At 44.2% G+C, this 18,725-nt stretch overlaps 1 protein-coding gene across 1 annotated transcript in view; it reads left to right on the forward strand.

Moving 5' to 3' along the window:
• ATP11B (ATPase phospholipid transporting 11B (putative)) overlaps nt 1-18,725 on the forward strand; it is a 602,728-nt gene that overhangs the window by 402,116 nt on the left and 181,887 nt on the right. Inside the window, exon 24 of the mRNA XM_078665453.1 lies at nt 16,173-16,300. Within this exon, the coding sequence (XP_078521579.1) occupies nt 16,173-16,300 (128 nt within the window). The remainder of the gene's footprint in view (nt 1-16,172; nt 16,301-18,725) is intronic.

Consider the following 18,725-nt stretch of genomic DNA (forward strand, 5'->3'; position numbering starts at 1 on the left):
TGCTAAGGGAGTCTCCACTGAGCTCTGCTTAGCTTTCCTTATTTTTGGTTTTCCAGTGATTTCTTCTTCAAAATTCCATCTTGTGTGAAGCTCTCAAGTTCTTCATGGCAGACACTTCTAAAAAAAAAAGGCCTTTTTAGGCCCTGTGTTTCCTGTGGTAAAAAGAGACTTCATGTGGATGGATGTGGAGGACTGTCTCTACTGTCTTTACCCGGATCACTCCTCAAAGGACTGTAAGGTATGGCGTACCTTTTCTTCTAAGACCCTTAAAGACCGGGAGGGACGCCTCCTAATTTGGCTGCAGAGGCTTAAGGAAAAAGACCAAGCCTTGTCTTCTTAGGAGAGTGAGAGCTCCTCCTTCACAGTCCTCTCAAAAAAAGGCCCAGAGTTGCTTCTCCAGGACCTTTGTCACAGCCCCCTTAAAAAAAGACGCACAATAATTCTTCAGAGGCACATCCTAAGGCTTTACCAGCAAAGGTTTCTCCTCAGGAGGTTCTACACACCTTAAAGAAGCCTTGTTCCACCTTGTCGACGACTGCCTCGTCGATGGTGGCTTCGACGACGAGAAAATCTCAGTCTACAGCTTTGAGTGTAATCTAGTCGACGTCTACCCTGTCGTCAACGAGGGCTCCGTCGACGATAACGATGACACCGCTGACTAGGACTCCATCGACCGCAACGACGGCTCCGTCGACGGGAGCTTTGTCGAAGTTACCTGCAATGGTGCCCGTCGGCGCTTCACAGACGACGACTACACCGTCGGCAGGCACATCGACAACAACAGAATCCAATATACAAAGTGCGTATGTCCACCTCAAGATCACAAAACGCACGCTGACACCGGCCCTGACTTCTCCTAGTAGGGTCCAACCATTACCTCCAACTCACCTCTTGGAAGAGGAAGAAGATTCTGACGATGGCAGTATGTTCAGAACTGCGACCAGCCAGTCTGAACTTCACGTCAAGTACCAAGACAGCTCGGACTATGACGACCAAGAACCAGAGGATCAGGCAGATTATCCTGAAGCAAGCCATCCACCTCAACCTCCCATGGTTTGTCTACCTGCGTCTTTGGTTTCCGATCTCCAGTTTCTATTTACTGACTATAAGCAGAGATTTCCAACTTCTGCTACGTCTCCTCCTCCAGTTTTCTCTCCACCGCCAAGGCCACAACCTCCACCTCTAATTTTACAGCCTGGGCCTTCCACATCACCGCCTCCACCTTCCACGGATGATGATGAGGAGGATCCACATGAGGAAGAGGAACTCCATGATTCCCTATTGACTCCTGATGAGTGGGATGATTATGTGATCCCCTGTCCAGCATCTCCGGTGCCTACTCAAGCTTATTCGCCTCCTAAAGATATAGGGGGTTTTCATAACGTCTTGGAAAGGGCTGCTCAGCGTTTCCAGATCCCTATGCCTTCGCACCAACAGGATTGCTTCCTTTATGACTTTAAGGAACCTTTTAAAAAATCTGTCGGATCTATACCTATTATAGACTATATATGGGATCAGGGTGTAAAAATAATGCACAACCCTTCTTCGGTTCCCCCTGTGTTACCTCGGCTGGACAAAAAAATACAGGGCCCCGGACACCGCTCCAGCCTGCCTGACTGGACATCCCAAACCGGACTCCATCATCACACAAGCTGCTGTTAGGACGCTATAACAGGCAAATGTGGGTGGACATTGCTCCATATCTCGGGGCCTTGCGGACGATTTGAGAGAAGAAGCAAAGAAAATCTTGCTGGAGGGCGAACGTTCAGCGTCCAAAATCATCGATTGTGCGATGGATATCGCCTCTACTGGATTTCGCCAACTGGCTGGCGCTGCTGTACTACGGCGCCAAGGTTGGCTGAAGGCGACGCCATTCCGGCTGGAAGTACAAACAAAATTCTGGATGTGCTCTAAGACGTTCAGCTTCTTTTCGGCACACATATCGATGAAGCTCTTCAGGGCATAAAAAAGAATACCGACACGGCCAGAGCTTTTGGTACCCTTCAATTAAAAAACCCTCCTTTTCATGGCTCAAGAGGAAGCGGACAGTCTTCTACTAGAGGAGACTATTAACACTACCGATCTTCCTATTCTTCCAATTGGCAGTATCGGCCTCAATACCAGCAGTGTCAGCAACAGCAATCCTCTTACACTAAGTCTTCCTTTCGAGGAAAAGGTGGCTGACAGAAAGACACTGCTCGGCGACAATGACCTTTCACTACCGCCGGTCTCCACTTACTCTCCACCTTCCAGAGTGGGAGGAAGAATTTCCCATTTCCTATACAATTGTAAACAAATAACAGACCGTTGGGTTCTTCAACTGGTTCAATTTGGGCATTCGCTAGAGTTCATCCAAATTCCTCCCCAAACTCCTCCACGACCTATGCTTCACAAAAATGTACGCCTTCTACTCCTGGAGCTTTCACTTATGCTCCAGAAGGGAGCTATAGAAAGGGTTCCTCTTCGTCAACGGGGGAAGGGGTTTTACTCCTGTTTTTTCCTGGTGCACAAAAAGGAGAAGAAATGGAGACCAATCTTAACTTGAGAAGTCTCAACAAATTCTTAAAGAAGCAGTCGTTTCGAATGGTTACCATCCAAGAAGTTCTGCAACTTCTCAACGCAAACTACTACATGGTGTCTTTGGATCACCAAGATGCCTATTTTCACATCCCTATCCACCGGAATCACAAAACGCTTCTAAGGTTCGCAGTGGCGGGCAGACATTACCAATTCCGTGTCCTACCGTTTAGACTCAAATCAGCGCCATGCATTTTTACGAAATGCCTTTCTCCAGTGGCTGCATATCTCAGACAACACCATCATATCTGGATGACTGGCTCATCAAGGCACCCTCTCTAGAAGGCGCGGCCAGGTCTTCCGACGCCTGTCTGCAGCTTTTCAATCGCTTGGGACTCGCTCTCATTCAGGACAAGTCCGTCCTCCAGCCTTCTCAGCAAATAACCTTCCTGGGTTCTACTCTCGACACGACCCAGAAGAAAGCTTTTCCGTCACAAGAGCGACAGAACAGACTTCTTTACTTGGCGAATCACATAAAATCCAAGAAGTCTCTCTGTGTGCATTTTCAAATCCCTTCTCAGAATGATACGAGCCCTCTCGTTCCCTCAGATCCTCTGGCTCGGGGCGCCTGTCCATTCCTAAGGTGTCCAAAGCAAGGATGGGCGGCAGATCCTTCAGGTATCTGGCTGCATCTAGCTGGAACAAACTTCCTGTGGCGTTGCGCCTGGAACCCTCAGAGCCCATTTTCAGAGCCAAGCTAAAAACATTTCTATATGCCCGGTAGTGGGTTCCCACCTTAGTACCTTCTCCTGCTAGCGCTCGCATCATAGCGCGGGGACACGCCGTTGTGCGTCACCAAGCGCTTTACAAGACCCCCTATTATTATTATTAATGATGTCTTCCTGCAGTCTGCTGATTCCTCACTGTCGCCTCCACATGCGCCCTCTCCAGGAACCGCTGTCAGCTCAGTGGATTCAATCCGAAGGAAACTTCGACAATGTCATTCAGGTGACCCCTCAGATGGCCACTGCTCTACAGTGGTGGACCCATCCATGGAATCTTTCTCAAGGCCCGCCTTTCTTGTTCCAAGCTTCTCCTCAGATCATCACAACAGATGCGTCCCTGGAGGGTTTGGGAGCTTTCCTCCAAGAACTCCGAATCAGCCGAAAGTGGTCTCCTTCCGAAAGGAAGCTGCACATAAACCTCCTCAAGCTGCGGGCTGTTTATCTGGCTCTCCTGGCATTCCTTCCCAGGATCAAAGGTTCTCTAGTGCTTGTCAGGACGGACAATACTACGACAATGCACTACCTGAACAAGCAGGAGGTACTCGTTCACTGCCACTCTCTCACGAATCTCAAAAGATCTGGAACTGGCTACTTCACCACAACATTTCTCTTCGAGTGGAGTACGATCCAGGAACAGACAACGTAACGGACAACATTCACTAAGCAGGCAACAAATAACATGTCACGAATGGGAATTGAACCAGCGGACTCTTGACGTCCTATTCTCCCAATGGGGCACTCCTCCTTTGGACCTATTTGTTACCAAACAGAATGCCAAAGCTTTGCAAGCTGCCATCCCCAACGAGGGACTCTGGGGAGTGCATTTTCGATTGCATGGTTCAACGTCTTTGCATACGCCTTTCCACCGATTCCCCTGATTCCCAGGGTCCTCAGGAAGTTGAAGGCAGAACCCTGCACGCTAATCCTCATAGCTCCAGCGTGGCCTCGCCAGCACTGGTTCACGGAGTTCCATCTTCCCTCCGTGAAACCGCCGATCCCGTTGAAACCGTTTCCCTTTCTCCTCACAATGAACCAGCAACAAGTCCAACATCCGGATCCAGCATCTCTCAAATTATCGGCTTGGCTCCTGAGTTCAGAGAATTCCATGGCCCAGGCATTCCTCCGGACTGCAGAGCAGTTCTGGCTCGGGCTCGAGCCTACAGTACTAACAAGACATATTCCTTCAAATGGAAGAGGTTCTGCATCTGGTACAAGTCAAAGAAGAAACACCCTCTTTCATCTTCTCCAAAACAAATACTGCCTTACCTTCTACATCTGGCGACTTCAAGTCTTGCTCACGCCTCCATTAAAGTTCACCTGGCAGCAATAACCAGTTTCAGAAGATCCTCTGCAGGCCCTTCTCTTTGGTCTAATAAGTTGATTAAACAATTTCTTAAAGGCCTATTCAGGATATTCCCTCCTGTAAAGTCTTTACCTACCACATGGCAACTCAACACAGTTCTTGCTCAGCTTATGAAACACCCTTTTTAGCTGATACAAGGAGCTGATCTTAAATATCTTTCCTGGAAAACGGCTCTCCTTCTAGACCTTACCTCGGCAAGGCGAGTAAGTGAGCTTTATGCATTTTCAATCCAAGACCCTTTCCTTCTGTTCAACCACAACAGGGTTCTACTATGAACAAATCCTAAATTTGTGCCTAAGGTCCCGTCAGACTTTCACCTCAGTGAGCCTATAGTCTTACGATCCTTTTTTCAAAACCCTCAAACGGCGGCACCAAGAACTCTACATTCTCTGGATCTTAAACGCTGCTTTAAATTCTACGTTGACAGGACAAAGACGTTCCGCAAATCCAATCAACTTTTTGTGGCTTACAGTCGACCTACAAAAGGTCTTCCACTTACTAGACAAAGCATCTCTCAGTGGATCTCTGCAGCCATTACTTTCTGTCACCAACAAGCGGGTCAATCCCTGCGTTCCAAGTTTCAAGCCCGTTCCACTAGGGCGATCTCTACCGCCATGGCACTCATTGCAGGTGTGCCCATCACAGACATCTGCAGAGCGGCAAAATGGAAGACGCCGCATACATTTACCAAGCATTACTGCCTGGATACAGAACTTATGAAGGATGCTGCAGTGGGACAGGCAGTGCTCTGTCATCTATTTCATTAGAGGTGAGCCTTTCTCTTCATCCCACCATCCTTTCTTCGATATGCACTTTTCTCTATTGTGTTCCTTACTATTCTCTTTGATTGCAATTAGGTACTTTCTATGTTTCACATTGATATATTATTATCTGGTGAATTTGTGCATGCTGTACCATCCGAAATGTGCTTATTATTGCTTCCTACTCTGAGTCAGGCATGTGAATCTATGAAAGATACCCTAATACTGGATAAGAAATCCGTTACTTACCTGTAACCACCCAACTCCCCTGTAAGGGCTCACCTAGTTCTCTCAGTGATACATCTACTTAGCACTGTGCTTACGAAAATCTGAGGGACTAGAGCTCCTTCCAGGAAGGTTCCAGAGGGTGGTGATAGCTGGTTGGCTCTACCTCAAAGTTTGGTCCTTTTTACAAAAGGACATGGATATGTTACTATTGTGAGGCCCTTGGCCTATTACTCTATATGTCTAATGAGACATTACTTTATTTATGTACCGGGGACTCCCATCCCGACGACGGGGAATGATTCCTGCATGTGAATCTATGAAAGATACTGGATAACTGCAGTTACAGGTAAGTAACACATTTCATCTTAAAAAGGCTGGAACCAAATAAATACCTAAAATGCACACAAGAGATTTACCTTAAAATCTGGCTCTACCTGGACACAATAACATACAATAGCTGCTTGCCCTGCTTAAAAAAAATGCCTGCCAAGCCAAGTCAGTACCAATATCACTTTAATGGTCAGTAATGTTGAGAAATAAGGACACAATGGGCAGAAACGCCCATGAGGTGTGGTAAGGCATGGAGCCAGCTTGTACAGGACCTAGAGCATGATCATGTGAAACTCCTAGATAGACAGAAAAAAATACTAACCCCACTCCCCTGCGCAACAACTACGTGCGTTCATGATGGGGGGGGGGGGGGCACCTATTTATGTACAACTTGTTTGTGAATACGGCATGCCATCCGTCTGAAAAAGAAAGTGCTGTATCATGACTTAGAGCAAGAGGGGGTGACTAAGCGCCATCTTGTGATGGGGGTCACGTGGAGTGTACGTACTAGCCATTATGTGTGTGTATATATATATATATATATATATATATATATATATATATATGCGCCATCTTTAAAATGTGACAGAGGACAAGCCCCGCTCACAGGTGACAAAATGGCATATATGGCAAATATGTGGTAAGGCCATACAGTGGCACTCATTACTTCTAAGGTGGCACACAACCCAGCTATTCCAGCAAAAGCGTGGCAGAAACCCCAAGCCACAATGATCAAAGTGGCATGAAAGTATTATGACCAAAGGAATAAACTCAAATCACGGGTCATGGAGAGTGTACATACTAAACCATTTGGTGTATGCATAAGAATGGGCACCTTCTTGAAACGGCGACGAATAGAAGATAAAACCTGCTCTTGAGTAACAAAAGTCCATATATGACAAATCACTGGTAGGGCCATACACTAAAGACTTATGACACCTAAGGTAGCACACAGCCCTGTTAATCCAGTAAATCCATAGTTAAAAAACTGAACCATAATGGTCATTAACGTAGCATGAAAGTATAAAGCTCAAATGAACTGCTTCATAAACATAAAACACCCTACAGCGTCACTAATCTTAAAGTTCCTAATTCTTACCCGTGAGTATAGGAGTATGGTAACTCACACCTCACGTCCCAAGTTGGGAACCAGGTCGAAAAACCCACTTCTATTTCCGTGGAGTTATAAATATTGTCCAGATATTTGATTCCCCTGTAGTGAATTTAGCAATCGGAGAGAAAGAGGCAAAAACAATGTGTCCATCTTGGCGTGGCAAAACAAAAACGTAAACCTCTATAATGGAGATCAACTAGAATTCTTACTCTTGTAAGTTAACCGTCGTTACTCTAGTGTTTCTTTCGGATGTACAGGCAAAGCACCAAACTATTTCCTCATACATTTTAACAATCCAACCTGATACCATGGACCCAGGCCAGTTCTGACATGTATATTATCACTACCTGACTGCGCTTAAGACGGCCGTCCGTAATGTGAGAGTACAAGCAACCAGGTTAGACATGTAAATCACGACCCAAATCCTGATGAGGAGGGCATGTTTGAGTCGTGAGAATAGAAAAACCACTGCACAAAAAGCACCAAATCTGGTAAAACTCATGAGAGGAAAAGCGTGGTCTAGTATTTCAACCGTGACCACGAGATAAAGAACAGGATAATCTACTCATAAGTCTTTGCACAGCCCACTGATTCGTCTAGCCATCAGCCCAAGAACAGGTAGTCCAGGACGGTAAATTCAGTGGTTTCACACTTCTGCATGCAACTGAATTACAGCATTCAAAATTTCATAGTCAAGGTTGCATATGAAAAAATAAAGGTTTATTGTTGGTACTGACGAAACCAGGTAAACTAGGCCAGTAACAACCTATGGTCCAATACATCTATTAATACAAAGGTTCCATGTAACAAAACAACCAGGATAATTCTGATCTCAAAGGAAATGACCTCGTACATGGGTAAAATAATTCCTGGTTAATGTTAAAAACGAAGATAATGAACCTCAGGTGAAAAGAGGATGGGAAAACCCAACAGAACATAAGACTTGTATGAGAACCGTTGTCAATCTACAATAGTTTTATATGATCAAGGCCTCCTGGGTGCTTAATGTTTCATAAGAAATAGTGGAATTTGTTGTTCATATTCAAGACTAAATTGACTGACTCCAGTGAAGGAGAAGCGCCGCCACCGCCAGGAGTCAGGAGAAAGCCCAGTTTCTTACGCCGCCACCGCCATGAGTCACACAGTTACCAAGCTCCGCGCCGCCGCCCCGGGGACTACATTACCCGGCAGGCCTAGCGGCGGCGCGCGATTGACACGGCAAAAGAGCGACCGCAGACGCACATAAACAGCGGGCTACCCGGCAGAGCGGGGGAGGCTTACCAGTGAAGGAGAAGCACCGCCAGGAGTCAGGAGAAAGCCCAGTTTCTTACGCCGCCACCGCCAGGAGTCACACAGTTACCAAGCTCCGCGCCGCCGCCCCGGGGACTACATTACCCGGCAGGCCTAGCGGCGGCGCGCGATTGACACGGCAAAAGAGCGACAGCAGGCACACATAACCAGCGGGCTACCGCGGGACACGAGCGGGACGCCCTGACAAAGGGCGGACAGTCTTAGACAGTCCGAGACAGTCCGCGACTGGACTGGGCCAAACCCCTTGCATTTCAAGTAAGGAATCTATTTATTACTTTACTGTTAATGGGACGCTAAGCTGAGCATCTTCCTCCCTCATCTTTTGTCCTGTTTGCATTTGTTACTCGATATATTTTTCCCAAGTTAAGATATTCATCTAGTGTACAACATGCCAAAAAAACTGGCTCCAATCGTTTCAAATACACTAGATAACTACTTGGTTCAGGTGGTTACGAAAATAAACAGTCAAAGGAGACAGTCATTAGGATTAAGCCAGTCTCCCAATCTGCAACCCCTGAGCCCAATCCAACCATCCTCACAGATAGAAATCCCATTGTTGGATACTTCTATTGACTTGATAGACATTACTACACATCCAAGTCATAATCATGATCAAAATAGTCTTCCGGCAGTTGATTTAGAAGCTCTAGTTCTAATTGACCCAGAAAACAATATTGACTCTGACCATGAGACATGTGTCCAAAATTCAGATCAAGATCTCTCTTCCTCTTCTGAACAGGAAATTCGACCTGCGAAAACACGCAGAAAAACTCGGCAAAGACGGTCAGGCCTACGATCAGGAACGAGTAAAAAAAGGGCAACACCCCCTGGGAAAACTAAGGTCAGAACTATGGAGCATGGGGATGATAGTGACAAATGCAACAGGGACGATGAGTTGTTCTGCAGGATAGCTGACATGATAGACTCTAAAAGTAAATCTATCATTAGGCCTCTGGTTGCCAAAATTGACAAACTCAATGCGGAGCTAAAAAGAATGAGCGGAATTCAGAGCAAGGTTGTGGATGAGGTTGACAAATTAGCTACATTGGTGATTAAAGTGGTTCAAACAAAAGACGACAATGTTGGGAGTACAATACAGAAGGGGAGCGCCTTGACGCTACCTACTTGCCCGGTTCAGGCCCCAACAAGTACTAACAATCACCCCGTAGCTATAGATGGTGGCTCAGTAATAATAAATATACCGCCTGTAACATGTCAAGAAATAGATTCCCTTCAATTCATAGAAGAAGCCTCTCCAGTGGTATTGGTGTTGGCCAATGTACCACCATTAGCGAATGGTCAATCGGAATCTCCAGTATCACTGTCCAGTAAAGCACTGCATTGGCTAACAGGAAATATGCAGATGGCGCCAGGAGGAAAGCAACAGCTAGCGGGTGCAATTAAGACAGTGAAAAGGGTCGCTTGGATTGGGAATCGACCAAAAAGGTTTACAGGAGACTGTGTAACAGTGACTTTTTCTCACCCGGCTGTTTTACCCAATGCCCTATCTAATATCTTACCGCCACAAAGAAGATCTGGGACTGTTGTTCCCCTTACTCTCAAATTCTTTTATGGTGAACAACAAAATGTAACATTCCCTAAGACTCCGGGACCAGTGTGGGACACTGTGAGAAATAATAGAGGAACAAAGGCACCAGCTAATGAATGGGGAATGGCTTTGGGAAATAGATATGAGGTTCTATCGGGGTTAAATGATTGCGATTGACTTGGTAGGGGATGTAACATTGCTAGCCCCATCCCACCTGGAGATTACCAAGTGGGAGACCCTACGGCTCAGATAAATGCCGTGATAGTTGATATTCACACGCCCCAGACAAAAGTGATGAGCAGACAAGACACCTTGGTGGTTCTAGAGGAAGTCTATGACCCCACTGGCCGACCTGTTTGCATTACTAATCACAGCATAAATGAAAAAACATCTTCAAACTTGGTGGTAACTGAGAAAAGCACTAGCGAAAGTATTCCATTTCAAGATCATAGGGGTTAATCAATCCACTAGCACGGAACTTCCTAACGCTAATGTCCCTGTTCAATTTACCTTGGTGTCATGGAATGTTGCAGGTCTAAAAAGTAAAATGACATCGTTGGACTGGCTAGCTTTCCTGGGTACAAAGGACATAATCCTTCTCCAGGAAACTTCGCAGGTAGCCCCAGAACCAATACAAGGATATTTACATTTTTATATCCCGGCTACACCGAGTTTAAGGGGAAGGCCAAAGGAGGGCTTGGTGACAAGGGTTAAACAGAATAGTGGGTACTCTGTTCTCCAATTGGCTATTAATAGCCCCGATGTTCTGCTAGTTAAACTCCAGCGACCTCACTGTAAGGATCTTTACATTCTTAATATTTATTCAAGGGGGCTACCAGGTGGTAAATCCACTGAGGTAGTTGACCAATTAGATTCTCTTTTAAAGCAATATTGTTTGAATGCCAATGTTATTGTTGGCGGTGATTTTAATTGTTGTTTCGAACCCCTAGATAACCATGATATAGATCTTACGGTAGAAGAGGACTATATCTGGGAAATCCCTCAACTATCTCTAACACCTATTAAAAAGTGGACAGAGGCCTCATTGCAACTAAAAGTTTTATGTGTGGAGCATGGGCTATGGGCCACTAATGGAAGAACGGGTTCTGATAAACAGGGTGCCCTTACTTTTAACAATGGCATATCACATAGTCGTATTGACTATATCCTCACTAATAAGGAGAATTGGTCTAGCGTCAATGATATGCGGATAGAGCCAAGGGCCGAAAGTGATCATGACCCACTAATTTTGTCATTTAAGTTGTTCGATCTACTGAAAAGTGATGAATTGAGGGATAACGTTCAAATAGCCCTCTCAAATGACAATAGACGTATTAGATGGTCCAACTGTGTAACTAACGAAGAAAGTGTAATAGCGATGAGGAAATTAACAACCCAGGCTATCATAGAATTAAGGAGTAACTCCACTATGGAGACTCCGGTATCTAATGTTAGTAGGATCCATGATGTGTTTTTTAATAAATTGAAATTCTTCTTTGTCAAAAAAGTTACTAAAAGTCAGTGTAGGCCAGCAAGGAAGGAGGATCAATGGTACGATAAATCCTGCAGGGTTGCCTACAGGGCCTTGTCTGATGCAGTAAAGACAAAATATATAGTTAAGATAAAGGATGCCCGGGTCATGTATAAAAAAACACAAACCAGGGCTAAAGGGGAATGGGATGATGGCTATTGGAGGGATCTCTTAAAAGCCAGTAAAGAAAGATCTATGTCCTCCTTCTGGAACATCGTTAAATGGGGAAGGGGGTCAAAAGAGGAGAACCCACGAACCATGTGTCACCAGACGCATGGGTCTCCCATTATGCGTCCCAGTTCGCTTCTGAGGATGGAGATGAAGATGGGTGCGAGGCATTTTTGAATACAACTACGAGTGCTAGTTACCTATCCTTCACTAAAGCTGATGTTCTAAAAATCTTAAACAACATCCCAAAAGCGAGGGCCCCAGGTTTGGATTCTGTTCCTGCAGATTTGTTTATGCATGACAAGGATCTTTGGGCTTCCTACATTCAGTTGCTAGCAAATGGTATTGCGAAGGGTTCGCCTATTCCGGAGACTTGGAAGGGAGCCGAGATTATCCCAATCTTTAAAAAGGGGGCATGCTCGGACCCAGGCAACTATAGGCCTATCAGCCTTATCGCATGCATACAAAAAGTATTGGTGAGGCTTGTACTGCAGCGTATCCACGGCTGGATAGATGAACAGGACATTCTGTCACCTCTACAGGCAGGATTTTGCAGTCACACTAGTACCATTGATCAAGTTTTTAGATTTGTTTTATTATATTGGCGTGTAGTGCTACTTGGGGGGTATGCTTTTTGCAGCCTTTGTTGATCTAAAATCAGCATTCGACTTGGTACCTCATGCTAAGCTGTGGAAAGCTCTACAAGAACAGGGCATCCCAAATGAAATTTTGTCTTTATTAATCAGATTGCACGAGAATAATTTTGCACAAGTTCGATGGAATCAGCAGGGTAGCGTAACTGATAAATTCCCCATTGCAAGGGGAATACGCCAAGGATGTGTGCTAGCCCCAACCCTCTTCTCGTTATACATCAACAGGGTGATCAGGTATTTTGAACAATAACCGACCGACGCACCTAAGTTGGCGGGAAAACTGATCCCCCTGTTGATGTTTGCGGATGATACCTTACTAATATCAAAGACCCAACAGGGACTTCAGAAGGCCATTGGAGTCTTTGAAGCGTTTTGTGCAGACCATGGTCTTGTTATTAACACGACCAAAACAAAATTCATGGTTCTGCACAAACAGAAACATGTCAGAGGGAAGGTGACCATGGACGGGGTTCAATTGGAACAGACCCAAGTCTTTAATTATTTGGGCATTACCCTGTCATACAAGCTAGATTTGAAACAGCACACCAACCAGCTGGTTACGAGGCATGCACAATTGACAGGAGCACTCACCAAGGAATTTTATTCCTCACGCACTAGACCTATCACTCCGGTCTTAAAGATCTACAATGCAAAGGTTGGAGCAGCGGTCCTCTATGGGGCTGAACTCTGGGGGCCCAGTAACCTTACAAAGCTGACGGTTGCCCAAAATAAAAAAAAATCGCAACATCACTGGTTTACCAATATCCACTCCCTTGATACCTCTCCACTATGACCTGGGAACTCACAGCTTCGAGGATATGGCCAAATATAGATCGGTTGCCTACTGGAGGAGATTATGGGTAACCTCGGAACTCTCCCAGTATGCCCCGGGTTTCCTCGAGGTTAGAGCCTCGGATAAAGCTCATAAAATGTTATGGATGAGAGAGGTGAAAACAATTTATATGGCTATGGGTCTATCTCCACTATGGGATGACCCTGTGAGGAATGTTTTCCCACCTAAGAAAATACTTCGTGATCTGTATTGGAACATGGTTGAGGCTAAGAGCTTTGGAGGTCGCATTCAACCATCCTTTACTACTGATTTCTTAGAACTCAAGCATGCACCGGCCCTAGAACCATATTGGGATTGGATTACCAGCCCAGGGGACCGGAAGAAGTACCATCAATTGAGGGTGGGGACACTACCACTAAATGCCTTAACTGTAAAATGGCATGGGAACCAAATTTCGGGGTGCCCTTTCTGTCCTGATCAAAGGGAAAACATTGGGCATGTGTTGTTTGCCTGTCCAGAATATAACGCACCCAGACGATCGTGGCTAAAACCGATTTGTGTTCAGTTAGGCTTCAAAACTGCTAGTGAGGCCGCTAGGATTTTAAGAACTGATACCTCTCAGCCAGTTGTTATAGCCATGTCGAAATTTCTTCATTGGATGTGGATAATTCGGGCCCGTAAAATGAGTTTGGAATAATCCTAGGGCCAGTTGTTATATGCTGCTATCCGATTTTGTACATTGTATTAAGTAACTGATATATTTTGCATTGAATGAATTTCGTTTTTTAATAACTGTTTTATTCATTTTAATATAGGTATCTAGATCTGTATAAGATAGAGGAACTACATTATATTGGTAGTAAGTGTAGACATAGTTTCAATATGAGGAAAAAGGATAGAGTGGTCTTGAAAGAATTGAAAGATCATCAAAGCATAGTCATACGCGAAGCTGATGAAGGGGGGAACATTGTTTACATGAATAGAATTGACTATCTGGGTGAGACCAACAGGCAGCTGCAAGGCACTTCATGCTATGAAAGACTTAAGGGTAATCCCATCACAGATATTTAATACATCAAAGCTAGACTCACAGATGGGCATGAATCATGTTTATTAACAGATCATGAACACAGATCCCGATGGGTGCACTTTTCCAGGCATCCATGTATATACATACTGACTAAAAATCATAACACTGGCCCCTTTCCTCCAAGGACGCCCATTATCTCCAGCAACAGTTCACCCACTAAACACGTGGCTGAATATTTGGATGGTTTTTTGCATCCATCTGTTAAGAACTTGCTTTCATATCTAAGAGATAGCAAGGACACAGTGAGCAAATTGGAGGATTTTCAGTGTGCTTGTGATGACCTCATGTTTGTCACTGTGGACGTTGAAAGCTTGTACACATGTATACAGATGGAGGACGGCCTAGAGGCTCAGGTTTCACCTGTATAAATGTAATGCCTGCCACCTGGAACATACCCTGATGCTGCTGGAAATATCCAAGAACATCTTAACTAAAATGTTTTTCTTCACAAAAGGGTGTGGTTCCTCCAAAAGTAAGGGGCAGCCATGAGCTCCAGGTTTGCTGCGTCATATGCAAACCTTTTCATGGGCTTGTTTGAGACGGAACGTCCCTTGGGTCCCAAATCACATGATTAGGCGAATAACATCATTTTTCGTGGACACTTCATAGGTGACTTTCTGAGCATTTGGAATGGAAATGTAAGTGATATCTTGGCTTATCAAGCTTTCCTGAATGGGAATAGATTTAATGTAAAACTTACTCTCAGATACCGTAAACAGGAGATTGCCTTTTTAGATCTATGTCTGTAAATATGCAAAAATGCCATTCGTAGTGATGTCTTTAAGAAACCTACTGCGTCCATTGGTGTGCTTCATGCCACCATTGCCCAATCGAAGTACACCTTAGAGGCCATACCATATGGCGAACTGGTAAAGGCAAGGTGTAATGGTAGTCAAGAACTTATTTTTAGCAAAAGGCTGCAGAGTATTGAGCGGGATTTCAAACACCGAGGTTATGATGCCAAAGTCTTGAAACAGGCAGAGGAAAGAGAAGAAAACTGTACAGTAAGCAAACCCTCAATCAAGGACGCAGTAACAAGGGGGCCAAAATGAAGCAAGAGGTGATTTTATTGCACAATGCAATGCTTACATCAGTCAAATTTCCGTTGTGCTTAGGAAAAACTGGCACATACTCGACTCTAAAACACTTCCTGAAGGGATTTATGCTCTGCAAAACCCTGTGTTCTAGCTATGTTAAAAACACCCGGAATGAAACTGGCACCAGAACCTGGATTCCGATTAAACCAAATGGCTTATATACGTGCGGAGTATGTTCCATCTGCCACGTGCGGCTCAATAGAACCACTAAATTCAGGTACAACGCTACCGTTGAATACATTATTGGCGTCTTCATAAACTTCAACACATCATTTGTTTTTTTATGTGATTGGCTGTGCAGGTGGAAAAATCTACATAGGCAGCTGTGTTCAAAGCCTGAAAATAAGAATACAGGGACATATTAGAGCCATTAAACATCATGATGAAAGATACCCAGTAGCAATATAGTCATTCAGTCCATCCCACAAATACTCTAATCTGGTTCCATGTGCTTGAGCACTCATCTTCCACATTTATCTTTGATCACTGCAGTTGACTCAGAGTAAGCAGACAGTGCCATGACCATCTTCAGTACCTGCATGAACCCTGAAGTCCCCTGCTTACTCATTAACTATACATTTGTATAAATCATTGATAACATTTATATCCACATAGTTCATGTGGGATACCATGTTATTTCACTTTAAATAATATAAAGTTATCCTAAGAATACAGCCTACATCATTGCATGATCTTAAAATAGATTCAGCAGCTAATGCTTCTCTTTGGTATTTTCAAGAGTAATTTAATGTATTTAAAGTATGACCAGTTCAAACAATAACATTACCAATTTTTTTGTGAGCAAGTGTGCACTTTATTTTTTTAAACAAAACTGATAATTTCATCTTTGAGAAGACTGACAATATTTTGTTTCTTTTACAGACCCTGTATGATAGTGTGTACCTGACGTTATACAACATTTGTTTCACCTCCTTACCTATCCTGATGTATAGTCTGTTTGAACAGCATGTCCATCCACATGTTTTGCAGAGCAAACCAGTTTTATATCAGTAAGTATGTCATGTAAACCTATGCTGGTAGAGGTTTTATCAGTGTCCTGATTTTACTTAAAATTGTCTTTACATTGTGCATTGAATATATATGTACGCATTCTGGATTTGCACTTTCAAAGCTATTTTAAAGCTGCCTGTATGTCTATTTCCTCTATTTTTTATTATTATCTTAGACTTGATGATTTGTAAGGCACTTATTGTCATACTTTTAAGTATAGAGATATTTCCATTATGGACCCAAGGAAAATATGCATTATAACCACTTACATCAACTTACCCTGCGAAACCTGAAAATGCTTGGTTTATCAAGCATTTGGTAATTTAACGGAACCCCAATTTGCAATGTAATACCTCATCCTCATAAAAGAGAAGAGGTTTTAAGGTTGTGAACAACTGGGTACCATGTTTAAAGCAGAGAACAATTTCCCAGTTGCAGTGTAGTTGAAATTAAAACAAGAAACTTTCTTTAAGGATCTAAAACAGCTTTCTTTTTGTTCAATTGTACATCACATTTTAAGATTAATGATTTTATTGTCAATTAGTATACAGTTTAATATGACTTTTGATCCCTTTTACTGAAATTCCTGAATCACTGACTTTTAAAGTCACTAACATCAAATTATGTATGAGCCGTTCCCTTCAATTTCGTTCAATTTTTTGACGTCTTCTGAAGGAAGATGGATCATTTTCAGCCTCAGAAATAGGTCTGGTGTTTTCAGAGGCAGGTACTTAAAGTGGGTCAAAACATTTCTCCTTGCCAAAGTTTTCTCAGACCTTTTGTTATTCAGGCGATCATTCTCACGGCATTCCTTCTAAATCCTTTGTTCTAAGCTGAACCAGCCTTTTTTGTTTTTTGGTACACAGTTTAAGTTCACAGTCAGTGCCAAGAAATCTCATCTCATGCCACAGCTTGTAGACCCTTACTAGGGGCTGTGTTAATCTCCATCACCAGAAAGCCTACCCAGGCGAAAAGAGGGTAATGGCATTTAAAGTCTACTACCTCTTTTTCAGATATTATGTCCTCTTATGGTGAGAAAAGTAGTCAGACTGTTGAGGATTATGGCTTCAAGCATAGCAATAGTGCTGCATCCAAGACTGCACATAGGCGCACTTCAAGAGTGCCTACTGAGACAATGGCTTCAAGCTGTAGTCATTGGTAAGATATAGTTTTGATAGAGCGCAGACCTAAGTGCATGGTCCAACAAATGTTTTGCTGGACAGACCGTTTTTGTACCCTTAACCGCAAATGACAATCATCACAGACTCCTCACCCTTTGAGGGAAGACCACATGTCAGCCACATGAATGTGCAGTGAATATATACACATCCTGACCTCTGAGCACCCCAATTGGCACTTAGAGCATTCTACACTATTATTTGAGGCAATGCCGTCCTGATAAAGACAGACCAGAGGACTGTTATGTACTGCTTCCAGAAGTAAGCGAAAACTCACTCGCCTAGACGGTTAGAACTAACCCAACAGATTTGATATTGGGCCGCTCAGAAACACATCTTACTCCTTGCGTGGAATCTGCAGGGTGGACAATGATTTTGCAGACTTGTTAAGCAGGACACATCATTAAGTCCACAAACACCAGAAGAATGCCCAAGTAGTTCAACAGTACTTTCACAGATGGCAGTCAATCTGTTTGGCACTACGTACAACTCAAAAACTTTGCCTGCAAGTACCTACAGTCAATGGGCAATGCAGTATGGATAAATGGTCAGGGATACTTGCTTACGCTTTTCCTCCCCTCCTGTACCTCTGATCCCATACATTGTGAGGAAAATAAGATGGTATGCGCAACACTCATTCTGGTGGCACCAACATGGCTGAGGCAACCTTAGTACTCAATTCTGCTAGAAATGTTTCTGCATCCTCAATGAGAGCTGCTTCTGAGATCAAACCTCCTGTCTACGTATCAGGGTTTTCTGAGATATCCACACCTCATGCAAACAACCTTGTATTTTGGCACCTGTAGTCTTAGAGTTTGGTTACCTTAAATTCCTAGTGAATGCCCTTCAGGTGAACCAGACACTGCCTCAGGCCCCTCCACCTCGCTTTAGCGAATCGACACCAGCTGACCCCCTACTTATCTCTTCTTCTTGAAGACTTCGAGAAGGCTTTCGATCGGTGGATTGGAGATACCTTGAGGCGGTCCTGGAGGAAATGGGTTTTGGCATCCCCTTCCACAACCTGGTCAATACGTTTTACTGTCAGCCATGGGCTCCGGTTCTAGTCAATGGAGCTCTGTCCCGCCCCTTTCCTATCAGGAGGGGCACGAGGCAAGGATGCCCCCTCTCGCCACTCCTTTTTGCGTTGGCGATGGAGCCCTTCGCTTGTCTTGTCCGCTCTGACCAGTTTCTCACGGGTTTCTTAGCGGACCCTGCTTGGTCGGGACCCCGATGCCTCAGGGCTTTG

This window comes from Lissotriton helveticus, chromosome 11, assembly GCF_964261635.1.
Source record: "Lissotriton helveticus chromosome 11, aLisHel1.1, whole genome shotgun sequence".
NCBI lineage: Eukaryota > Metazoa > Chordata > Amphibia > Caudata > Salamandridae > Lissotriton > Lissotriton helveticus.